At 28.9% G+C, this 27,704-nt stretch overlaps 1 protein-coding gene across 1 annotated transcript; it reads right to left on the bottom strand.

Annotated features, from left to right (window-relative positions):
- Window positions 1-15,676: 15,676 nt before the first annotated feature.
- LOC137813355 (pleiotropic drug resistance protein 1) lies at window positions 15,677-26,176 on the bottom strand. The gene is made up of 24 exons (XM_068615538.2): window positions 25,769-26,176; window positions 25,113-25,233; window positions 24,942-25,030; window positions 24,567-24,651; window positions 24,277-24,436; window positions 24,108-24,184; window positions 23,950-24,003; window positions 23,780-23,870; window positions 23,388-23,689; window positions 23,022-23,303; window positions 22,564-22,880; window positions 22,037-22,197; window positions 21,852-21,955; window positions 21,592-21,748; window positions 21,402-21,506; window positions 21,153-21,316; window positions 20,451-20,783; window positions 19,585-19,875; window positions 19,294-19,377; window positions 19,040-19,173; window positions 18,391-18,618; window positions 17,962-18,133; window positions 17,041-17,295; window positions 15,677-16,166 (listed from the first exon to the last, which is right to left on the bottom strand). Exons 1-24 carry the CDS (start codon window positions 26,095-26,097, stop codon window positions 15,909-15,911), a joined length of 4,353 nt encoding a protein of 1,450 aa, XP_068471639.1. The 5' UTR covers window positions 26,098-26,176; the 3' UTR covers window positions 15,677-15,908.
- Between the last annotated feature and the right edge of the window lie 1,528 nt (window positions 26,177-27,704).

Below are 27,704 nucleotides of genomic sequence, written 5' to 3'. Positions count from 1 at the left end.
TGTGGGAATTTAAAGAGTGTGAGTGGGGAAGTGGGAAAGTGGGAAAGTTAAAATTGTAAAAGATTTTAATGCATGGGAAAGAGAGAGAGAAGAAGAAGAGACTCTTTGATTTTTGTTTTTCTTTTCTCTTGTGCTGGTGTGTTATGGAGGCGTAAAGTTTAAGGAAAGGATTTGATTCTCTTTCTCTCCAGGCTCTTTCTTCTTGTTTCTATGCAGAAGGCTGTGAGAGAACTCATATAGGAAAAAAATGGGTGACAATCTCATATATATATATATATTGAATATGTAAATTGTGTTGTTAGTCTCACAAGTTTCAATTTTATCAGTTGAGTTATCTTAAATAAAGTAATACCATTTTCTGATATGTTTGGATGAATAAAACACTGCAAATGCTATATTAAAACAGATAGAAGTTATAATCAATGAACTGTTATGAAAGGACAAAAGTTTGCATTGAGGATGCATTGTTGTATTATCTATTGGGAATGGTTTTTTGAAAATTTGATTTTATTATGGGAATGAATATTGAAAGAGTGCAGCTAGAGCTAGGTAGGCACTTGCACATCATACGATTAAATTTTTGTCTTGTTTTTTAACTTTGTCACGCTTTGTCAGGACTCTGTAGTTTCTGTGGCCCCCTTTTATTTTTCAATTAACAACTTGTATTCTATCTAGGACTATCCTCACACCCCTTTTCAATAACTGTAATTTCAAAAGTTGTAACAAAGACATTAATGTTTTTTTTTTGTTTTTTTTACTGAGGTGATGGTAAAAACTTCTTGCTTTGGTAAATGGGATTGTATGACTGCTCAAGGTGACCATGAATGTATACTCTTCTCACATATTATCTTCATTCCCCAACTTATCTGCATTTTAAAATTTCTACACATGAAAGCATAGTTAGAAATAGTGGAAGAAAGGATAAGTTAAGTGTGACATATATGGATAATGGGTTTGTAAGGTGGTGAGTTTGAAGGGTGAGAAGGAAGATGTTGGAGGCATTGAAGGTTCCAAAGTGGAAGGAGAATGATAGAGGAGTTGGTGTGGTGGGGTCAAAGTAGAAGTGCATAAGAGAAGGAGGAAGAGAAAGAAAGTGTTAGTGGTAGATGAAGAAGAGATTCTAAGTGAGTGAGTGAGAATGGTAGGCACAATGAAAAAGTTGCTGCTGCATGTTGGGAAACACCGTGGATACTTTCTTTGTGCGACAACCGTCTCCTTTTTCTACTTCACTTTCTATACTTTCTATATGTATTTTTCATCAATCCCTATAGTTCACTACTAAATTTCTTCAAATTAACTATGACTTGTTGGATTACATGTCCCACATCGGTGCAACTTCAATCTTGGAATGGTTTATAAGTTAGATAGGAGTGTATTAAAGTAATGTTTGTTTGAGACTTTTGTTTTTCCCTCTCTTAGTTTTATAGTTTTTTAAGCTTATAATTTAGATAAAAGTGTATTAATAAAGTAAAAATAATTATACATTAACAATCTATCTTTTTTATACAATTAGATTACTATCATCAATATTATCATTTTAATATTTTTTATATAATTAAATTTATCCTTTATTATATATATTTATATATAAATCTACACATTAAAATTGTATACAATTCTCAGAATTATCAAACCATCATTTTCCATAAAGTAATGTGTGTTTGAGATTTTTGTTTTTTTTTTAATTTTATGTATTTTGCTTAATACATAAGATTTTGTATTGAATATAAGATTAGATTTAATGAGAAATAAATAATAAATAAATCTAATGGTGTATCTAAAATGATTTAATTTTATGAAATTAGAGTTTACATTTTATGAAATGTAATATATTATTTGATAAAAAAGAAATAAACTAAATATGTATTTTAAAAATGACTTAATTTCATTTAATTCAATAAAATTAAAATTTATGTTTATAAAATATAACATATTATTTTGAACAAAATTGTAAAAAAAATGTGTAATTGGAGTTGTGATAAGAAAGAAAATATTTTAAAGAAGATATAAGTGAATGTAGTGATGATCGAACTAGTTAAATAATTGATAAACAATAACGAATTGTATAGTAAGAACAAAGTTATTTAAATGAAACGAAATAAAAGATAACAATAAATAAATAAAAATAAATATTTTAAATTACTTAGAAAACTAAAGTATTTAATAATTTAAAATAGATGAAGACATGATATATACATAGTATTCATATTTTATTAAAAAAAATAAGTATTGTATATACAAATACCTTTATCTTAATCAATACAAAAATTTTCTTCTCAAAATCAAAACAAATTCGATGTACACCCTTAATATAAATTTATTTACCATCTACAATTAGTCTTGCTTAACTATTAACTAAAAATATTCTTATCATTTAATTTTATGAATTGTCAAAATCAAAACAGATTCAATGTACATCCTTAATACAAATTTATTTACCATCCACAATTAAACATTCTTGCTTAACTATAAATGTTCTTATCTTTTAATTTTATGAATTGAACCTATCATTTACTAGTGGTGTTTTAGGCTTACAAGTCTTCTAGTAGTGTTTTAGGCTCTAATAACTAACATAGAAGTCTTGTTAAAGTATAAAGAAAATTATTTTGAATCTAGTAGGTTTTTAAGCCCTACTTACTTATCTGTAATAAGAAAAATGCCAATTATACACTTTTTAAAATATGTTTTACACTAGGAGGTTATTTTTTTTTATAATTACATATTTTAACAATTTTTGTATTTATTTTTTAATTGTGTAATTTTTAGTAAAGTTTAACCTATAGAGAATATGTTTAAAATATTATGTTGATAAATATTATTTTTAACTATGTTTTTTTATTTAATCTTTGGATGTATTTTTAATTAAATATTGATTGGTAAGTTTAGTCACATGTTGTGGTCAAGAGGAGAAATAATTCTAGTGAGATTCATCTTCTACGGATTGATAATGAGGTTATTGAGGATTCTAAACTCATTAAGGATCATATTTTGGACTTTTATAAAAATATTTTTGTTGGGTCTATTTCTAATGTTCAGGATACAAACAATACAATATGGAAGATTTTGTTGGTACTTATATTCCTGAGCTGGTTTCCTCTTAGGAGAATATGATGTTGATTAAATGTCCTGATTTTTTGCAAATCAAGAATGTTGTTTTTAATCTTAATGGTAATAGTGTTCCTGACCCTGATAGTTTTGGTGGTGTTTTCTATCATTCTTGTCATGAAATTATTGGGACAGATGTCGCAATATTGTTCAATAGTTTTTTAAACAAAATTGGATTCTCCCTAGAATGAACAGTAATGTGGTATGTGTTATTCCTAAGATTCGTGGTGCTTACTCCATTAAAGATTATAGACCAATTGTTGTTGCTAATTTCAAATTTAAAATTATTTCCAAGATGCGTTGGTCTTTTCTCCGGAACTTTGCTTAGAGCAACATGCGTTGGTCTTTTCTCCGGAAAGACAGGGTTCTTAAATCAAAATACGAGTTTAGAATGGTTCATAGATCCTCATCTCTTTGGCCTGAAATTAAGCAGTTTTATTCTACTATACTTGATAATACTTCTTGGACTGCGAAGTAGTTTTATTAATTTTTGGAATGATAAATGATGTTCTACTACTTCTTTAACAAATATTGCAGGGTTATCTGATGGTGCTAGCATTCCAGATACAGTCTCCCAATTTTGGATTGATTGTAATTGGAATATTCCATTGTCTTTACAACAAATGTCTCATTTTTTTAATCATATTATGGTTAGGGAGGAACAGGATATTCCTAATTGCATTCTAGATGAGTCTGGTCATTTCACTCTTAAATAGGATATGACTTTTTTCTTGGAACCAGGACTCCCTATGGTTTAGGTAAATTCATTTGGTCTTCATATATTCCGCCTTCCTACAAATCAACATATTCAGAATAAAGGTTTGCATATATGTTCTATGTGTACGCTTTGTAAAGTACGGGAAATCTATTCAACATTTATTTTTTGATTGTTCTAATGTTTTGCATATTTGGAGTTGGGTTCGACATATTTTTCTTACTTCTCATTTCTCTAATAAGAATGATTTTCTTTCTTTTATTAAGAGTGATGGTAGTCCTTTGGTTAAATTGATTAAGTTTGTTGTGATAACTTTTTTTTATTTGGATGATATGGCGTATGAGGAATTATGTTAGATTTTAGGATAAGATTGATTTTTTAGGGCTATTTCGGTAATTAAAGATTTAACTTATCTAGTGGAAAATTCGTCTAAAGTTTCAATGAAGAATGATATGTTGGATTTCAACGTGATTAAGTTTTTTGGTATTAATACAACGTCTTTTTCTTGTTAGATGGGAGTTCCCTTCACCAGACTGGTTAAAATTAACATTGATGGGGTTGTTAGGGGATATCATGGTCTTGCTACTTGTGGAGGTATTCCCGTGGGAGTATGGGGAAGTTTATTAGTGTTTTCTTTGCGTTTCTTGAAGGTCGGACTATTGTGGTTGCTGAGTTTTATGGAGTTATACATGCTATAGAGGAAACTCAAAAGATGGGGCTCACTAATGTATGACTTGATTGTGATTCTGCCTTGGTTTGTGCGGCGTTTTCTACTAGGACTAATGTTCCGTGGTTGCTTTGTAATCGATGAAATACTTGTATTAATTACTGTGAAAAAATCAGGTTTAGAGTTACTCATATTTTTTGTGAAGGGGATGCGTGTGCTGATAAGTTGAATAATTTATGAGAATCATTTCATTGGTATAATAGGCTTCCATCTAGTCTGTTCTTAGAATTATTTATGAATATGTATAGTTTATCTATGTATCGTTTTTATTAACATAAGTTTTGATATAGTCCCCATATTATTTTTGTATTTTCTTTCTTTTTCTGATTTTTAATAATACTTTTTTTATGTGATGGCAGATGATTGTTGTTACTTGAGATGTTAACCTAATTGAGATGTCAAGTTGCATAGTAATACCTAATATGAAAACTTTTATGTAAAAAAAAAGTTTAGTCACATTAGAAAATTATATCATATATTTGATAAGTAAAGTTGTTGATATAATTTAAGATGAACTTAATACACACATTTGTAGGACAAAAATTAAATTTTAATATGCAACCTAGCTTATTAATTTTAAGTCTTATAATTAAATTTGAATATCATTTACTTTATTTTCAGTCATATTACCAAAACAAAATTAGTTCAAAGTTAATTTTGTTTAAGAAGTTGGATTCCAGATATGGACAGAAAACCACAATAACATCTTGTATTATTAACTTTTTTTTATATGTGGAATTATATTTAAAGATGTACAAGGTTGCATCACAAATTTTAAATGATGAATCTAAAATAAACCTTTTGGAGCTAAATCCAAGAAAACACATTTGTTTTCTTCCCCTGTTGCATTAATGTAGTTAAAAGGTTCAAAACTCCAGACAAAAGAAAAAAAAAACAAAAAAAGGTTGGCTTTTAGTTATTTGTTGCATTTGAAACCTTCAATTTTTTAAACTTACCTTCAATTCTATTTTTCAAAAAGTACACCAAAAGTTGTCAAATCAAAGCACCTTACATTATTAATTTTAACAAATTGTTATTTCCTATAAATAAATTTATGATCAAACATGATTTATTTTAAAATATATGGAACAAATTTTGCTGTTGGCGTTCACTTGTTTCACTACTAAAATTATAATTTTATTTTATTATAAATGAAAATGTTAAATTATAATTTTAACTTAATATTATTTATTTTTTATCAAAAATTCACATATTATATATTATTATGAATCTTAATATTCTAAGTGAACTCATACTTCAAATTTAATAATCATATATCATTACATTGTAACTTTAGTTAATGAAATTTATATTAATAGTTAAAATATTAGGATGGTTAAACTTTTGGTGTTGTTTGAGTTGTTTTGAGCTGCATTTTTTATTTATTATTGTAATTTTTGGTTTTTTATATAGGTTGAAATACAGTATTTTTTTATTTATTTTATTATTTACTAAGAAAAAAACATGAAAAATAACTTATAAAAAAATTAATACTAAAATATAAAAAGACTAAACCAAATTCACATTAAAAAAACATATAACCACAATTTCACTGAAGCAAAACAATTATATAAAACAAAAATACGAAAATTGATACTTATTACAAAAAATATCTAGAATAATAATAGAGAAAGAAACTAGTCAAACAATTTAACGTCTCTCTTTTACTTTTTTTTTTATATAAATCTATCATTACTATTTCTTCTTGTAGTAACTTACTCTTAAACGATTTATTATACTTAAAATTGATAGTTTCACAACTTTTTATACATTTTATCTCTCTTTCTCTCACAATCTAATGAATAAAATGAAGATAAGAAAGACTTGACAAGAGTTTTTCTTAGGGATTGAACAGTGTTGAACAGATTTTAGATTATTTAACTAAATTCATCAATTTAAATTATTTTTTGATGAGATGTTTATCAATTTAAAATAAGAGAGATGTGTTTATCCAGCTCCACCTAACCTTTTAAAGAGATAGACATAGGAAAGAATGTAGATGATCAGAAATGGTAAAAAGAAGAAAAGAAGAAAAATATTATAGAGAGAAACTCAGAAGCTAGGATCCTAAACAATTTGCATGCACGTACATAACAGCTACAAGATAAGATCTGAATAATGGGAAAGGGGAAAAAGCAGCAACATGTGGCTATACATTAACCTTGCTATGTCACAATAAAAAGCCTATTCATCTAAGCTAGTAGATCTTCAGAGAAGAAGAAGAAGACCTAAAGAACATGCAGATATAATAAGCTATAAATGAAGAAATGAAATCTGTATATATAATATATATGATATCATTTTGGATACGGGGATCTATAGGAACAGGTAATTGGATTCACTAGCTTCAGAATCTACTTTCAAAATTATATCAGAGCTTCTTTTTCTTATAATCCTTTATCCACTTAAATAGGGCAAATTTAACATCAAATTCTTTTTCAAACATTAGTATTACTAAATTTGTATCATTATTAAAGTCACCTTGAAGTCTAATATACCATCAAATGTTGATTTTTTTTAAAGTGTAAAATTATTTTTAAATGATTTAACTGTTGATAGAGTAGGTTTAATCAAGTTTAAGTTGGTGCTAAATATTTTTTATTTTCTAATAAATAAATAGTTGTTTTAGTGTCGGATTAACATAGTTTTAACCGACTATAAGAGAATCTGCTTAATATTAGATATTAATAAAATAGGCTAAACCAACTCTAAGTCAATTATAACTGTTTTTTAACAAGTAAAAATATATATGTTATTGAAAGATTAACTAAAATAAATAAGGTTATCTTTGAGCTAGTTTCCACTAATTTTATTTATTGTTAGTATTTATATTTATTTTTAGTAATGGTTAATTCGACAGTAATTTCATTCATCTTATTGTTTATTTTTTAAGTTAGTATTGATTAGTTCAACACAAATATAATATAGAGTTAATATTTATTTAAGTTAGCGTCGATTAAGTTGACTCTAGTTTATATATTATAAATTTGTGTGCATTCATGAAAACAAATAAGAACCGTAGATTATTTTTAATCCAAAGGTTTAGAAATATAATGTGTCTTAACACGGTATTACACTTTCACATTAGTGCATGCTTCATTTAACACATCAATACATCATTCAATCACATTATATTTTGAACTTTTTAAACACTCCAAATATATATAAAAATTCACTTAACAATAATAACCAATAATGAATTAGGTTTTTTAAAAAAATAATATTAAAACAAATGGCTTGAGCGAAAAAAAAATCGTTTGAGTGAAAATGAACCAACATGTACCTAGAATTTCCCCATTTTCGCTTAAACGAAACCTCATTTCGTTTGAGCGAAAATGGACCCGAGAGTACCTCATACTTTCATTCAAATTGTTATTTTATAAACCAAAGTAAAAAATTCCCTGCTAGAGTTGGATAATTACTCTAAATCGACATCAAAACAATCAATATTCAACAACATTATCCTTTAAGTGATTCATCAAACTATTTAACTATGCTCTTTGGATTTGTCTCACTTAAGTAGTGTGAGACTACTAAAATGAGGAGACATTCCTCAACTATGAGAAGTAAGGACGCTTATGGGAGAGATCAATCATATCATAGGTGGTATAGGTGGTATGTGTGTTGAATTGAATTGATTGTGTCTAAAAGATAGTAAACTTTATTATTATTTACTTATTATTTGAATAAATCAAGTAGGTCTACAATATTTGAAAATATTTTTGTATATATTTATTTATTTATTTATTGGATTTTAATTAAATGACATGTATATTTATTAAATAAAATGATTTTTTTTTTCATTCTAAACAATTTTAAAATATATTAGTATCGTTAGAATTATATAAATAATATGATTTATATGATTTTTTTATGTTGGATTGGATTTTTATTACTACACCAAAAACTATAAGTAGTAGTTATAACTTTTAATTAGCCTATAACTCTATCTACTTAATAACATAACAGTTTAATTATCACAATTCAATTTTTTGAAAATTGAATCGCATAAGCTATATATAACATAGTACATTGATACCTTTGATAACATTTTATTCATTAGAGTAGAAATCAGTATTTTATAATAAAAAACGAATAATTGATTTACAAATATTATTTAAAAGAATAATTTATACAAAAATATATCATCATATTTTAAGTAGTAAATTTATCTTTTATTTTGGCAAATAAATGTTATATTAAATTTTATAAAGTATCCTTTATATTATATTTTATTATTTAATTAAGTATATATATATATATATATATATTATATTTATTGGTTCATACAAAGTATGAACCAATAAACCCTAAACCAATAATTTAGTCACACGTTATTCATATCGTGTGACATGTTAATAGTGTGATGAGATTGATATCTATAAGTTATACATGTATCTTGTTGAATGATGATTAATTTAAATTAGCATCCATGCAAAACATAATTCAAAAGTAGATAATATTGTAGGGAGAGGAGGTGCATAGGATTGAAAATGGCAATGGAAGTTGCAAATTGTTCATTGTATGCAGAAGAACATGTATTGTTGTGTGTTTAATGAGAGTGTGGTAATGAAAGAAAATGAAATTAGGAAGATAAGGAAGAAAGGTATTTGATGCATGCATGGATATAGAAAATAGGATAACAGAGAGAGTGATAGAAAAAAAAAAAAGGAACACGTGAAGGGAATTTGCAAGGGAAGGGGGGAATATATGCTGTAACACTGAACACATAAACGTAGTGTAGTTGTTAGCCACAGTTGATTCTGGCACATTGATGCTAACAACTCCTCATCAATCAAAAGGGTCCCCCACTCACATATATATAGAATGCATGCATCACTTCTTTTGTTTCACTCTGCATCCCTCACATTTCATATATTTCTTCATCCATATCACTAATCTCATCATCATAATCAAATAACCTTTAAACAACTTTTCAATTCTTTTAAACTTAATCACTTCTTTCTTTTATCCTTAGCTAATACGTCAACATTATATCAGAAAATCATAAAATAAAAACTAATTTTAGATATTAAAATTAATTAGTTATTATAATAATTAAATTAGAGACTATTTTAGTAATTAAAAAAAATTAGTTTTTAAATTAATTTTTATTATTAAATAGTTTCTAAATTGATATTTAATTAGCTACCGGAGTTTTAAGTATCAATTATTTGAATTTTAAATTTGGTAGTAAAAACTTTAATTAGATACCAATTTAGAAATCATTTAACAATAATAAAAATTAATTTAGATTTTTTTTTAATTTTTAAAATAATCTCTAATATAATCAGTATAGCAACTAATTCATTTTCATATCTAAAATTGGTTTTTATTTCATGATTTTTCAGTAATGATATGTCCCTTGGAATGGTGATATAGGAAACAAACATAGTCATTTTCAATTTTATAGAAAATTAAGAAAAATATATATATAACCCATTATCTACGAATTTTGTATTTTTTTTACTATACACAATTTTTTTTATCGTATGAAATACCAATTTTTTTTTGAGTGAAACTCAGTCTTATTTCAAAAGAAATTAATAATAATAAATATAACACTTGAAGGTGGAAATTCATAAATTTTAATAAATATAACTAATTATTCGCTTAATTATTATTTTGATCATTAAGTTTTATAAAAATCTTTAATTTTTTTCTATTGAATTTTTTTAAAAAAAATTGGCACTTTTATATTTTGTTAAATCTGTAACTTTAGAAGCAACTATCCTTAAAAATGAAAAAAATACCATTTATTAAGTCTGTGTATAAATACATTAAAAACAATTAATAATTTACTAAAAAAATAAGAAAAAATTATCTTTCAACAGAAAAAAATTAGAGAAAGTATGGACAATTAAAATCTAGATTTAATAAAATATACAGAACCAAAATTGTAGATTGAAAATAAAAGAACAAAATTAAAATGAAAATGTTAATTTTGAATAAATTTTTTGAAGAATAAAAAAAAATGAAAATTTTGGGAGACGAGCTTCTGGTTCCATGATAACAATCACTCATTCATGCATCACTATACATAATCCATACAGTCACATCAACCTAATTGTTATGATTAAAACATCACACTTACTGTGCCATAAGGACACACGATTCGTTACACACACCCCCCAAACATTACCTTACACACCTACCCACACCAATCTATATCAACTCTTTTTTTTTTCCTCACCATTAATATCTTTAATTATATATTAAAAAAGTAAGATTAATTATAATTTATTTGGCAAAATCATCTTACAAAATGATAATTATTGTAACTTGTATATTATATAGTAAGTTCAAGAATGTGAATTTGTCTTACGTATGCATAAACTTTTAGCATGAATTAGAGTACTGTACGACCTAGGTTGAAAGATCTTAGTATTTTATGTGTTTGTTTTATTTGGTGTTGTTTTGTTCTACTCTTCTTGCGTTTGAGAAGGGGTAAAACAGAATTAAATATAAATTAATTATTATAATATTTTTGGAGTGATAAATAAATTGGAAAAAAAAAGAGTGACGTCAGGTGACATAACCTCCCCTGTCTGTGACGCAGTTGCAATAGAAGAATCCCTTTGAAAACATGCGTGCGTGGTGGAACGAGTCAAGAAGGTCCCACTGGCACTGACAATGACCAAAACGACCTCGGCAACTTCACCCTTATGCTATCCCTCTGCATATTAGGATTGGGGGTACCACGATTTGACGCTGGGACCTTTTCGTAATTCCAACCCCTTCCACGTGGCGGCCTCTCATTTGCTCCCTCCTCTGTCGTAGAATGATTTGACTGCGCGCAGAGGCTGAGGATCAGGGATCTTGACGTCACAAAAGGCATGCATGAATAGGGTCCGTCTGATGGAGATGGAAATGATGCGATCAATCGCACGGACTACGAGACTCTACCTGCTGCCATCACACGCTCCAACTTGGACCCTAGTTAGCGTGCTATGCTATTCTACGCTACGTATTTATTATTTCAAAATAATATTATTAATTATTATTATTATATAATAACTATACTATATAGTATTGACTGGTTATGAATAGGTCTGACAAAATTAATTCGATTATTAAAATTAAAATCTTGCATTTTCATTTATCCCCAGAAAGTGATGTCACTGGAATTTTTACTCTATCTTCTTCTCCATCACACTGTTATTTTCAAGTTACACCACACACCAAAAATAACAAGGAATATGGGTTTATTATCATATGTAAATTAAAACTATCAATGTTTTTTTATTATCTATTAATAATAGGATACAAGGTGTTCAAATTATTGTGGTTATTAAAAATAAAATAAATTATTTTTTAATGATAAATAATGATAAAGAAGTGATAAACTCTTTTTTAAAAACTGATATATTTTCAATTTAATTTTATGTGAGGATTTATTTCTTATCCTACTATATCTACTATCTCTATAATATGGCCAAAATAATAAAAAAAATAGTTTTATTGAGAATATTTGCATAACAAGACAAAATATTCAATTCAGAAAATTATCTTCAATGTGTTTATAACCATATTTCTTCTTCTTCTTCTTCTACACATTTTCATAATCATCTTAAGAAACCTGTTTTGAAATTCTTTCTCATCGTCTTCATTACCATGATTATAAAGTGATTAGTTCAGCACTAGAAAAATAATAAAAATAACGTTACACTATTTTGGTAAAATCATTAAAAAATTATATAAAATGATGAATAATAAGAAATTAAAGTAGTGTTTATTCTTAAAAAAATTGTTTATTTTAATATATTTTTTAAAGATGACATGAAGATTGAATTAAAGTAGTTGAATTGAAGGGTTTGTTGGGTAGAAGAAGAGACATTAATTATTAATTATGAACAGCATTAATATCTTAGATGTTTAAGGAGTATAAAAAAGTAGGTGTTATAAATGAATTGAATTGGAATTTGGAAGGCCTGTGATGAGAAGAATGCGTGAAGAAGAAAGAAAAAAGATGAATTAATGCAAAAAAGATTGTGATATTGGAAAAAGATAATCTGGGAGTGTTCCAAAAAGTGTTGGTGATATCATCATGATCATCATCATCACTCAATTTAATTGTTTCTTCTTCCATAACTGACTCATCTTGCTTTTCCTTGTTCCTGCCATTTCAGGCATGCATGCATGCATCTCACCTTTCTTAATGGAACCCTCATTCAATTCAATTCCCATAAACATCTTAAACACTCCTTTTCTCATTAGTTTATCTAAGAACCCTAATTAGTTATTTATGTTTTCAATGAAAGGTTTAATCATCATTTTGAAAGAACAATACTTAATGTTTGTATGCATTGTCTGAAAAAAAGCTCTTAAGATTCTTAAATTAAGCATTTTAAAATCAATTTTAGGTGTTAAAAAATAATAATTTAAAATTTTTAAAAATAATGTTGAAGAAAAATAATTTTAGGGACTAAAACCAAAATTCAAATATTTCAAAAAGAGTATAAAAGTGAATTCAAATTTTGGGATGATGAAAAACAAAGAAAAAAAGTTTTAGGGACCAACAATAAATTAGTAAGCCTTTTCTAATTTAATTATTATAAAATTTTATTATTTTGCACTACTCTCTCTTGAAATTGAATCCATCATTAAAAAATAGACCTAGACACATTCCAGAACAAATATATTTTAATTCTGTATTGTATTTCAGAATACATATATTAATATATTTTAAATTTGATATTCCAAAATGCATTCATGAAAAATAAATTATAAAATGTACAATGTATTTATTTTTTAAAAATAAATTTTTTTAAAAATTTATATTTAAGAATATACGTATAAAAATTGTGTTCTGAATTGTACATTACAAAATAAAAATTATATTCTAAATAGTACAACTTAAAATGTAAATTTAAAAATTTTAACTTTTATGGGAGTGCAGCTTGAAAATAAGAGGGTGTGGAATGCAACTTCCATGATTTAAATCCACAGATACCCAATTCAGAAACTTGGCCCATTAGTTTCTTTTGTCTTGAATATACTTTTGATATGTATTTTAAATTAACTTATAATTACAATTCTCTAGTACTTTTTTAAATTAATATCTACATATTTTAATTTTTAAAATTAATTTTTAATTTTATTATAATTATTTCTTTTAATAGATTTTTTTACCTGACATTTTGAATTCTCTTTTTTATCAACAAAAATCTAAATTTATTAATTTGCTTTCAATTTGTTCTAATCAAAACTCATCAATCAAAATTTCAATTTCACAAGACATTAAAAAGAATCTCATGTTGAATCCTTTAATTCCAGACTATATAATGCTTTTTAAGTTTGTTTAAATTTTTAACTTTCTTTTTAATGTAATTTTGTAATCATTTTTAAACATTATAAAGGAAGAATCTTAGGGATTTATAAACCAAAAAGTGACAAAAAGAATTTTTTATAGTGATTAAAATTAAATTTAAATATAAATTTATACAGAAAATTAAATCACATATGAATAAAAATATAATTAAGCCTTAAAATATTAAAAAAAAAACCTTTTAATATCTTCCAAGCCTATTTATTTGATGGGAAAATTAAAATTGAAAATTTGGAAAGGTTACTACTATCAATTACCAAATCTACAATTTTCCTTTGCTGATTTATGTTTCACCCTTTGCCTTTATATTTCTTATAATTTATTTCTTGCATTTACTTTTAAAGTTTCATTATTTATTTGTTTTTCAAGTTATAGAATATTTGTTTAATTTTTGCATTTCTTCTTTTAATAATCTCTTTATACAAAATAAAATATTTGATAATTACTTTAATCACTTTGACTATACACAAATTGATTTTATATATATACATACAATTTAACTACTCTTAAAACAATGAATGAGATTTATATTGTCATATTTAAAACAATCAAATTTATTATTAAATTTAGCTTTAGAGATGTATTGAGTGTGTTTTTGTAAATATTCAAAATGGAAAAGTTTATGACAATTTTAGCCTAAATAAAAAAGAACATATATAAGATTCAACAGTTAATACATTACTTTTTAGTTAATTCTTACTTTTTCTATTTTTATCACATACAATTTATCAATTCCAATATAAAATAAGTCATATTTTCTTAAAATTTTAAAATAAGATAATCATTTTATAATAAAATAAATTATTTTAAAATTGCTTTTCACCTTAATCTATCAAAATATGAAACTTATACAAGGTGAATTTATTATTTTTTTTCTAATAATTTGTCTCTATTATCACTTTTAGTTATTGTTGTTAAATAAATAATAATATAATATTAATTTATAATATAAAATTGAATCTAATTTCATCAAATTAATTTATAAAATACAATTCGATCATATATATTTTTTAGTTGATGCGAAATTATTTAATGCGATCATATATCATGTCAAACTTAATTCTACTCATTCTTGAATTTCTTCTAAAGTCATATAAAAGTATAACAAAATAGTTATATATATATATATATTTATTTATTTTGAATTGTACTTTTATGTCTTGATCTTTGACTGAACTTATAATGTTCTTGTATATGGGACTAAGACAATAAAGGTAACCGGTTGAACAATTGATTTCTCCTCTTCGACCGTTTTTCACTTTTTATTTCCTTCACTCCCAAGTCTCGAGTTTTGGTTCTCGGTCGCAAATGTACATGCAAAAGGTACTCTGATGTGTAATGAGTGTTGTATTGATTACATACCTTTGCTTTGTCTGATGTGCTTATTTATATAGTTTGTTATGGATTATATTATTGATGGTCAATATTTAATGCTTATAATCATCAAAATGAAAATATCTTATTTGTTGCACATTCTTTTTTACCTTGAGACTTTTATCCTTATCCGGTCGAACAACCTTCAATACCAAGTGTTATAAATCATTCCCTATTGGTACATATAGAGATTTGATTGTGTAAATTTTTCTTAATTTCCATTTCAGCATCAATGCAACTTTCTTTTTGTTTTGTCACATATTTTTTACTAATCTACTAAATCAATGACTAATTTGTTAGTGGTAATGTTACTCTTGTTAATCAATGAGTTTAATATGTGTGGGAGATCCCACATGATAAAGAAAGACATTTCATAGTATAAAAGTGAATGCAAATATCATCTTATGATAAGTTATACGAGGTTGAATTAACCTTAACCTTAAAATTCACTTTTGAATAAAATGGTGCTCACTTACAACTTAGAGTTTGGACTAATGTAGAAGTTTTATTTTTCAAGCCAAAATTTGAATACAAGTGGACCAATGCACATACTATGAAAGAATCTTACAAATGAATTGCAAAATTCAGTTCAGCCACCTAAGTTTTCAGTGATTTGAGAGCATAGCTTGAAACTTAGAGAGAGAAACATTGTGATGATTTCATCGTTTTTGGAAGTTGAACACTTTGATTCCAAATGCAAAAATAAGTGCAAACAAAACTGAGAAACCAGCCACCACAACTGCAACTACTCCAAGAAAATCATGTTCAAACCCAAAATAACTCTTCACAAATTCTTCAACCCTTAATCCATTCTCAAGTGTGTTCATGTCATCTCCATATTGGGAAGCCACCAATCCATACAAGGTCCATGCAACAGGGCAAATCCAATAGTACCATTTCCACCATATTGGTATTCTCTGCATATATAGTTTTTGTTCCCAAAATGAATTTCATGTTAGGTAAAAGATGTTACATAAGTTTTAAAATTTGATTAGAATGCATAAACTATATCCATTTTCTTCAAACTGACATCCAAGGATTGTAATGTGCTATAAGATTATTTAATTTTACAATAATTACTTTAAAACATTGTATATAAGATATGCTTTTTATATTCTAATAGAAGAAAAAATAATCATGTTTTAAATATAAACACATTTCAACTAATTTCACTTTACTTAATGATTTTACATGTTTAAACTTATACACCATCTTCAATAAACTTAACAGAGTAATTTATATAATTTTTTTATTTTATTTTATGAAATCTAGAAAACTAAATGAACTCAACCAGTGTTTTTAATAACAAAAGTTAAGTGTTTTTGTTTATAGTTGTATTGATGTAATAAATTTTGATTTTACTGAGAATTCAAAAGATATTAATATTCTCATTTCTAATCGATATTGGATCTTCAACACATCTTCTAACGCCGAACATAACAGCTCGTGTGTGAGATAACATATTATGGGTGGTCCGATAACGACCCGTTAGCGAGTGACACAATAAGCCCAAAAAACACTCGTTATGATAGGTTTTAAATGACTCTGATACCATATTAGTATTTTCATTTCTAGTCGACGTGGATCTCTAACAAAAGTTTCTATTAGAATTCACACAATTCACATGCAAAAATACATCAAAGATCCGAATAAATGTGTATTGCTGTCAATTATTTTAAGAAATTTCACTTGTTCTGTTTTTAGAACCAATATTCTTGATGCACTAACTAGCATATGCCTAATAAATATCTTTGAAAAGATGTGAAAGTTAGAGGGAAAGTTGTAACAAACCGATAAGGGAATGATGAAGCCTGAGAAAAGGCACCATACTGCATAGAATGAGGTGGACAATATGCCAGCAATGTGTGGGTTAGGAGTTATGGCCATGGTCATCATACCATAGAAAGTGTAGTATAAGAAACTGAAGTAGGTGTAGTAGAGGTTCCAGAACACCTTTGATGCTGTCCATTCAAATCCCATCATGGCATATACTATGATACCATATATCAGAGCCTGAACCAAGATGTGGGGAAGCTCTATAATAACCTGCACTTCATCATATGCAACCCTTAAAATCTCATCATATGTGTCCCAGAAATTGTATCAGGTCAGAAAGTATGGTCTACTTTTGATTTAAAGTAAGTTTACATGGTACTTTAATTCAAAGTTAAACATATAATTTATTTTCTACCAGATTTTCAATTCATTCTTTGTATGTAAAAACTTACTACATCAGTTTCTATATATGTAAACATACTATATCAACTCAGTCTTTGTGTCAGAGTTAACTCCTTGCATATTTTTAATTTGTTCTTTATAAACTCTAACACATTTTTAATTTTGTTTCTGTTCCGATATATCCAATAGTCTCACGTCGCCTAGGAGTCGAAACGAAATTAAGAAAAATTTAAATACACCTTCATCTATAAATCTCTGAGATATCTTTTAAGGACAAAACTGTGATGAAGCTCTAAACTCTAAAGCGAATAATATTTCAGATGTATTGATTGACCCTTGTTATATCATTTTAATGAACTTGAGTCGGAACAATTTGTTTATGTAAGGACTAAATTAGACCAAATTAAATTAAGAATGTATAACACCTCATTTTGAATAAATTTTTATGTGTAAGATGTAAATTGAAGACTAAAACTATTTATTATTTTGAGAGATTGTGATAACTATTTGCCAATTGAAGTGGAGTACTAATACCTGTGAAATAGCATATGGTAAAGCAGAATACATTCCTGCAGCTCTCTCCCTGTAGAAGACTGTTCTCTCAATTGCTACTATAGGCTGCACTGAGGCACCATTTACAACCCCAATGAAGGTAACAGCAGCATACATTGAACCCATTGCATCAAAAAGATCTTGTTCCTTTTTCCTGAAATTTTTTGTTTCAAATGTTGAGAATTTTTCTTTTTAAATCCATATGCACCCTCTAGTAATACATTTAATTTGGAACAGAACGACCCTGTGAAGGTTTTTACTGATAAAAGAATTGAAAAGTAAGAATCAATAAAAGTTAGTTTGTTTTGGATTTTTTTTTTTCAAATTTACTCAAACCAATAGTGAACACCCATGTGAGATCTTTGAACCAATAGTACATTGTGATGAGTTTTTATTTTATTTTCCAAATACCTTTTCAAGCCAACGTTCAAAAATATCAGTCCAAACAATAAGCCTGTTGTTGTGGTAAATAGGAGTCTAACTGCAGTATATGATGTGTTCCGCCAATATGACAAGTGTTGTTTCCATAGGCACGCTAAGAGTTGTGCCATGAAACTCTGTGAATGCTGACTATGAAAATATAGATCTCTTGAACCTTGACATGGTACACCAAGCTCCTGAATCACTCTTTTGTTTCTCCTGATTAATAAATGGGAAGCATCAGAACCTATTCATGATCTTTCAGCACTTTTGCATTGAGATCCTGAGCTCAGGAATATATAACATTTAAAAGGCCAATTTGGTTGGAGAAAACACTTTGTTTTTATTTCCTGTCTTCACAATCTCTGACAAATGTGTCATCTTATTGTAAGGAGACAGTGAAAACAACAGCAGCATGTTTCTTGTACAAAACTTTAGAATCAGAGAAGGTAAAATAAGATGACATTTTGCAATAATTTGAGAAAAAAACCCCTCATGTTCTCATGAATATGGAACATTGAACTATGAAGCTTTGGCTCAAGACATCTAAAGAAACAAAAATTATTGCTTATTTCCAGCCAAATATTTGCTGTTCAGGTAATATGTTATAAATGATAGTGGTGCAACTAAGGAGTCTAACCTGTGTAGTTCTGAATTTTTGTACACATCTGTGAAGTCAATCTTAAGGCTTGCCTCTTTTGCCGCTGATGTGACTTCCAACATCCAGGTTGCTGGATTATAACCATCTTTGATCTGAGGAACTCCTTGAACAGACTATGGTAATCAATAAGTAAATATGTTAATGATATAGCAGCAACTAGTATGCTCAATTTACACTAAAAGGTATTTGAGCCAGATTCTCCAGCAATGTTTAATCATTGACATGAGACTTACCTCAAAGTACTGGATCAGATGGGAAGAGTTGCTGCCAATTGGACCAGAATATATCTGCTCCCCTCCCAATTTCAGAAGTAACAGCTGCAAAGGTTGGTATTGAAGTGCTTAATTATTATTTCATATATGTAGCATGGTAAGAACCTTGGAAGAATCACATCAGGAAAGATAATTACTATAGTTGAGTTGAGAGTCTCAGACCTCATAGACTTTACATTAGAATCTCATGCTTTTCAATGTAGGACTTAAGTTGCATATCATGCAATTGATCCTAACAGTAAGACTTCTTACCTCATCAAAGGCGTCAAATATATCGATACTTGGCTGGTGGATGGTGCACACCACAGTTCTACCTGTGTCCACAGTGTTCCTCACAGTTCTCATCACAATTGCAGCTGCTCTAGCATCAAGGCCAGAGGTTGGCTCATCCATGAAAATTATTGATGGGTTGGCTACAAGTTCAACTGCAATTGTAAGCCTCTTGCGCTGTTCAGTTGACAATCCAGTCTGTCCTGGCAATCCAACAAGTGCTTCTCTTAATGAATTAAGCTCTACAAGTTCCATAACTTCCTCAATGAACATCTGCATAAGTGAGTTGAAGTCAATAAGCTGTAATACTTCTAATAATACATTTTAGTGCTTGTCAAAGGTTGCTGATCCCTGAATAACTTTTGTGCACTTTGAGCAATATTATGATATTTTGGACCTTAACCAAGTCTGTTAGAACTTGAATACTTGAGAAGATTTCAAAGCAAAAGATTTGTCTTTTATGTGGAGAGTCTCAAAGACTATTATATCAAGTAGTTTATTTTACACACTTTAAGAATCCACCTCCATGGTAACTTTTACTTTGATGCTAAACCTTTTCTCTTCGCCAACTTTACTATCACATATCGGTTTACACCATAATCCTGCCTATAGGTAACCCTTTCTATAGTACAACTCTCAATGGAAACATCAATTGAGAGGACTTAAGCATATGAGGAGAGTCTAATCTGAAATACTAGTCCATCAGGTTAGAGAATCTCAAAGTACTACATAAACAGAGACTATTGAGGTTGTTGTTGTTGAGCAATTATATGATATTTGATTCAGTTTTATTTTAAATCATGAAATTCATGGCTCTAGTTTTGAAAACAAAAGTGTCCTAAAGCTACCTTTCTAGTTTCTTTATCAACTTCTGGAGATAAACGAAGCCATGCTGAGTATAGCAAGGACTCAAAAACTGTAACATTGGGTGAGTGGATATCAAGTTGTTCACAATATCCTGATATGCGAGCAAATGTTTCTTGTTTCTTTGGGTATCCGGATATTGTGATGCTTCCTTCAATGTATCCACTTGTTTTCCTTCCAGACAGAACATCCAGTAGAGTAGTCTTGCCAGCACCACTTACACCCATCAGAGCTGTTAGCACCCCTGGCCTAAAAGCACCATTAATACCTTTCAGAAGTTCAAGACGATGCTCACTGATTCCTTGACTTTTCATTTCCTACAATTATGATAACATAGTCAAAAAGTGTATTATAGAGTATATTGCTGGCTTTTTTGATACTTTTAAACAGGTTAAACTAAGTATTTGATCCATAAATGACACTTAAGAGTTGAGTTTTAGTCCTCATACAACCTTACTAGTACTGGTAAAGATAGGTATGTGTTATTACTATGCTTCTTAAGTTTTATCTCAAAAAGTTGATGTTTCAATCCTTATACACCCTTTTAGGAACTAAAACTTAATTTGTTTTACACATTCCTAAATGAGTGTTACCTACAAGGACTAAATGAATAATTTAACCTTTTAAATGTGACTAATTAAGCATAAACAGAAAGGTTAATTGAAATATATATTAAACATAGGTACCTGTGGCATGTCTACAGAATATCTTATCTCGTCAAAAGTGAGGAATAGAGGTTGAAAAGGAAGAACCATGCCTCTCCTTCCACTATCACTAGCTTTGTTGTTTTTATCAACTTCTCCAGAAGAGGGCCTGGATGATGGACTTGCTTCTTTGTCCATCTTTGTATCTGTTTATCATCATGTTATGTTATTTATGGCTTAGAACTTCAAGTTATAAGCACAGAACCTATAGCTTAGAACTTAAGTACTCACCAGAAGAATTCTTTCTTGTTGGTAACTGAATGAACTCTTCAGCCATTGAAGCATTTCTCTCGAGCAACTTCTCTTCGGATAGCCCTGCTTGATCCTTTCTGAATGCTAAGCAAGATATTCAATTATCAGAATGCATTTGTGTTCAGAAAAGAAGTTCTACTAAAGATCACAGCTTAAAGATGGCACTTACGACTGAGATATTGCAAAGCCAGGGTGAAGAGAAAGTTGAAGAGAAAAACATAACCAATCAAAGCTCCTATTCCAATCCAATACCAATACGCTTGTGGGAAAAATCCACGAGATTTCAGTATCAATACTCCCAATGTTTCATTGGAATTAGGACTAACCTGAAAAATATCTCAGCCAATTATCTTACATAAATATAATTTTCCTTAGCTCATTCTTCTTCATAGAGCTTCTTCACCATTAAAAACAAAGGGTATTGATTACCTTTCTCCAGCTATGCCCAAGAAACTCATTCACAGCTATAGCATTTTGTCCATACATCATTGGTGAGGACCAGTAACCCCACAGAAACCATTTGTGCACATCCTCTAATGCAAAAAATGAAAGTTTTCAAATTAGAAAGGTTCACTAGATTAGCCAACTTTGAAGTTACACTACCATTTTCTCACCTCTTGAAATCACAAATCCTCCGAGAACTGTAACTGCAAGAAGTGCAAATGTGCCAGCAGTGTTTGCCACGACAATATCCCTTCCTATTGCAGCCATCAACCGAAACAGTGCTGATGCCATCTGGTTAACGCAAAAGATTACCAAGTATTGTTTTACAAACCTGCCAATAAGATTTCTCATTAGATTCCAAAAGTAAGTGAGTAATAGCATATTTGAGGAATGAGGACAAATGATTTAGGCCTTACTTGTTCATTGTTTTCAAAAACAGTTTTCTATTTTCTAAAATTTATTTGTCCCTCCAGCACATATGAAAATGTTTGCCTTCTAAGGAAACTTCTGTTTTCTAAAAGTTTGTTTCTTGAGTACTTGAACAAAACTTTTGGAGAGAACAAAAAAAGAGGATGAGAAAATATCTTCCATCTGTTTCTGTTTTTTGGTTTCCAAAACACTCGTTTTAGAACAATTGTTTTCTTTCTAAAACAAAAATGTAATAAGAGAATCAAACAAGTCCTTAGTTTCTTCTTGCCTGACAATATTTGGATCATAGCCAATGGCATAATAAGAGATACATTCCCAGATGGAAACCTCTACAAGGGTTAATGGTATTTTGAGGATCCATGGTGGAAGAGAATAAGCCCATGAAGGATAAAGGCGGTGGTCTCTTTGCTTGTAAAAGACAGGAAGTTTCATGATGGTCATATTCAGTTCTGATATTCCATTGAACATTGCAACAGTGACTGTGAAGAATAGAGCACCCATGTAAGTTTCTGCATCTGCCTTGGTATAGTGACTCATCTTGGTTCGGAGAAATAGTGTTGTTGTCAAGATAGCTAAATAAGTAAGCTGAAAAGGCAGAACAAGACATGCTTAAGGGCACATAAAACACAAATAAAAAAGAAGAAAATGATAAAGTGCTTTTAACCTTTTATTCATGAACAAAAAAGCATTTTTGAACTTCAAATATAGTTTGATAATGTTACTCACTTGTGTGGCTTTGAATATGTAGACAAAGGAATTTCGCTTCATAAGCAAAAATTCTCTGCTAGCACAAGCCCTCAACAGCTCTTTCTTGTTAACACCATACTTCTTTGTGGTCAATGCATTTGGATGGCACTTAGACTTGTCAAAAGGATTTTCCATTTCATCTCCAAGTTGTTTACCTATGTGAAATGACTGGAAGGCTTCAGCAAAATCCTTGACAGTGACAAAGCTATACGGTTCATCTTTATGTGCCCAATATTGCCATTGATCTTTTCTTGATGTCACCTAATGAAGAGGGAAAAATTTACTCTATCTTCACAAAAGCAAGGGAAAATTTTGAAAGGAAGATTAAGTGAATCACACTCATACTTCTTGTAAGAAGTCAGCAACTCCTTTTCTTTCAGGACACTTGAAACCCATTGATTCAAAAAACTCGAGTACATTTTCTCTTGGACCTTGGTACACAATTTGCCCATCTGTTAATAATATTATATCATCAAATAGTTCATAAGTTTCTGGTGCTGGCTGTAACAAGGACACAAGTGCAGTTCCATTCAAAATATGGATGGATTGCCGGATAGAGTTGACTATCTGAAAAGTTGTGGAACTGTCCAAACCAGTTGATATCTCATCCATGAAGAACACCCTTATAGGTCCAACCAGCATCTCCCCTAAGCATTATTCACCAAACAATTTTGTTCAATCAACATCACCTTATAAGTTTCATTTTGTCATGTTTTTTCTTGCCAAATAGAGTTTACCTGTTGTGAGTCTCTTTTTCTGCCCTCCTGAGATACCTCTTATCATTTCATCTCCAACCATAATGTCAGCACACAATTCAAGTCCCAAAATCTGCAATATTCCATAAGAGAGTATGTAAATCTTTTCTTGTTTCACGAGTATTTTATAGCTGATGAGTCTGGACTTTTACCTTAAGTATGTAGTCAATGACCACACTGTTCTGCTGCCCTTCTAGTGCTGCTGCCTGCAATGAACAAGTAATGAAACAATGCAGCTTCTTCAAAATTCAGTGTGTTCTCCATTTCAAACATAAAGATTCAAGGCTTCCTTTTCGATCTTATTTCTCACCTTCATATATGCATCAACATCAGGATCTGGTTCAATGTTTTCTTCCTTCTCTCTTCTAAGTAGGTCAGTCAAGATCTCTGTTAAGTAGTAAATTTCAAAATTCTGATTAAGAACACTATTTTTTTTAGATATATTTAAAAGGTTTATGCATTCTTTTGTTCACAACTACCATAATTGTGTCCAATCCCTTGACATCTTGCTGAGAAAGCCAGTGTTTCTCTCACAGTCATTTCTCCAATGTGATTATCATGTTGACTTATGTAAGCTGATGTCCTTTGTGGCACAAACTCCTCAAGCCCATGTCCATTGTATGTTACTCTCCCAGAATGCTGAGGTTTCATCTCCAATCATATTAATTACTATAATTCAGGAAGTACTCAACTAAAACTATGGTTACTATAGTTAGAGAAATATAACAGTTACTCTCTCAAAATTTATTACTAAAATTGGTTTCCTTACCTTCAAATCTTTACCAAGTCTTCCAGCCAATGCCAACAGCAATGTGGTCTTTCCAGATCCTGGTGGCCCTAAAAGCAATGCCATTCTGCAAAAATCTCAACATCAGAACAAGAAAATATCTAGATGCTCCTTTATTGTTGATGAGTTCCTAAGAGACATGGATCCAATGAGTCTCGAGCCATGAGTCAATCTATAAATATTGATACCATCTTCAATTCAAAACCTTAAACATTAGATTTGTATGCCTTTCTTTCTTTTTGTATATTGTTCACCTCACTCATCCACACTTGAATTTCTCACTTTTACCATGAGTTTTTTCAGCTAAGAATTTTTCTTTTGCAAAATAACAAACAAAGAAGATTTTTTTGAAGTCACCTTTTAGGCTTTATGATTCCACTAACATTCTGCAGGATATGTAACGGTTTCTTTGGACTTTTAATCATGTGAAGAGAATTTAAGAGTCCCTGAACAAAAGAAAGACCGAAAAAAATAAATAGATCAAAACTATTATATGAATAAAGGAACCGTATGTGAGATTTGAATTACCTCAAGCACATTCACAAAGAAGTTGAGTAAGGTAGGCAATGCTCTGCTTCCAACATAAACTTGTGCTTCAACATTTATATGCTCAAATCGAACTTCAATTGTTGGAATTTCAAGCCCAACTCTGAGTTAGTTTAACATAGCAAAACTTTAGGATTTGGATGCTTTCAAAACACTGTATGCTTCAGCTCTCAAATTACACACAAAACAATTTAGTTCTTTCGAGGTAATTTTCTCTAGAGTTTGTGAAAATGTTTTCTGATTTTAGCTTACTTTTAATACAAAATTGTCACCTAGTTTTCAAAAATTTATATAAGAAACTGTGAAAATGGAAAAACAAACCTGCTTTTAGTGTTTTCTATAAAAAAGTTTGAAAACAGAAAATTAAGTAAAATGTCTATTTGATAAACTTCTCAAATAAGTACACAGGAAAAGAAAATAAACTCCAAAATGAATCAAGTTTATGTCATTAGTTAAAATGAGTTAATTCATTTTGTTTTCTACTTCTCTCTAGGTAGAAATATTGAAAATGGAACAACAAACAACATGATATGACAACTTTGTAATTAAAGTAAAAAGAAAAAGAAATAAAAACAGACAGAAAACATTTTCATCTCATCCAATTGGTAGTGTCAATGATGAATCCTACAAAGACTCACCTGTTCATCCTTTCCCTGAGCTTCAACAAGAACCTCTCATTATCTTCTTCTGCTATCTTCACAAGTCTCTCTAGAAGGCTCTTTCTCTCTGATAACTCCAATTGCTTGATGTCAACCTCTTCTGCTTTCCCTTCCACTTGGTTGAGCACACTTCTCTTGGTGCATGCCCTTGCAAGGAGTCTCTCTATTGCCACACACTTGAGAGTTTCCTCATCTTCTTCACGTTCAGAAGTTGAGAAAACCCCCATGCAATGGTTTCTCCACATGTCAAACCCTCTCCCTCGTTGACCCTCTACTCTACGTGTCTCACTACTCTCCATTGATCTCATACAAAAGCAACACTAGAGAGGTACAAAACTAAACCTTTACCATAATGCTGCTCTCACATTTCACTACACAAGATTTCCTTTTTCTCTCTTGTATGAATGACTTTGAAGAATGAATACATGTTTGTTGGAATTTATAGAGGGATCTCAAGAGGGGTTGACATTTTATGATTGAATGGATAAAGAAAAAGGGAGATTAAAACAAAGCATGGCATCTCTAGTAGTTGCACTATACCAGTAAAACTACGACTCTGTCAAAGACTTTATTTGTCATATTGTATTTGGCCATAACACAAGTTATTGGTGAGACAAAGAGACAAAATTGTAGTAGTAAACTAGTGCAGTTATATTTTTCCACACTCAAACTCAGTTTTCTCAGAGCTCTTTGGCTTTAAGAAATGTGAATGATTATGTCGTGGAACGTCACAAGGTTCCCTCAGAATTTTGATAACTATTGTTTCTCTTAATCACAGTTCAAATTATTATGTAGTTTTTGCAATTAAAATTAAAGAAATCATCCCTTGGAAGTGAGAACTCAACGGATTCAACGATGATTATTGTCTTATACTGTTGGATATACTTACACTGTGCCGATCGAAGACTGTAGGATCAAATAAAATATTCGTTGTTTCATTGATTTCAAACCAAGTGCTAATAGGGACTTTTCTGGCTTACGAATATATATATATATATATATATATATATATATATATATATTACAAAATACAATAAATTAAACTTTTTTAAAGATTAAATATTACAAATACTGATAACAGGTTTCACATGTTACAATTCTTTTATAAATTTATATAAAAACTCTATTTGTTAATAAAATTGAAAATAAAAATAGAAAAACTAAAGGTACAAAGAAGTGTGATAAAAAGAATTGTTAATATATATATATATATATATATATATATATATATAGATATATACATATCAAACTTTAAATTATCAATCATTTATGTAATGTTTGTGACTAAAATTAGCATACACAAATGGTAATAAATAATTTTTAATTTTCAAATAATTTATTGTAACAAATTATATAATATAAAAAATTTCTAATAGAGAATTTTTTTATTGTTCTGAAATTAATAGATGATAAAAGATATTAAAAAAACAAACGATGTTCAATTTTTTAATGATAAATGATAATTATCTTTATAAAATAAATAAAAACTAAATTTAACTATTTAATTTCAAAATACAAAAAAAAAATTATTAAATTATATATATATATATTAAATATAAATATAAAAAATAAAGGGGCCTACATAACCCGGTAATAATAGAGCAAAAGTAATCTCTCTCTCTCTTAATTTCTTAACAAATATTTTTAATCTTTATAAAATATTTTAGTTTTAGTTTTGTTGGCTTCCTATTGTTTTTGTAATATTGGTATGAATTTATTAAAATCATAATAAAATCTTTGAATTTTATGACAAATGGAAATGTATATTCTGAATAAATAACTTGCTACTTTGTTTATCATGAAATATTAGAAGCAGACAACAAGGCAAGTTTGAGATCTTGTGAAAAATGAAGTCATGAGAGTGAAACTATAAGGAGACAATGGTCTTTTCCCAAAATTCAAATGTCAACCTTTG

Source organism: Phaseolus vulgaris, chromosome 1 (assembly GCF_051622355.1).
Source record: "Phaseolus vulgaris cultivar YP4 chromosome 1, ASM5162235v1, whole genome shotgun sequence".
Lineage (NCBI taxonomy): Eukaryota > Viridiplantae > Streptophyta > Magnoliopsida > Fabales > Fabaceae > Phaseolus > Phaseolus vulgaris.
This window is presented reverse-complemented; position numbering and strand designations above follow the sequence as displayed.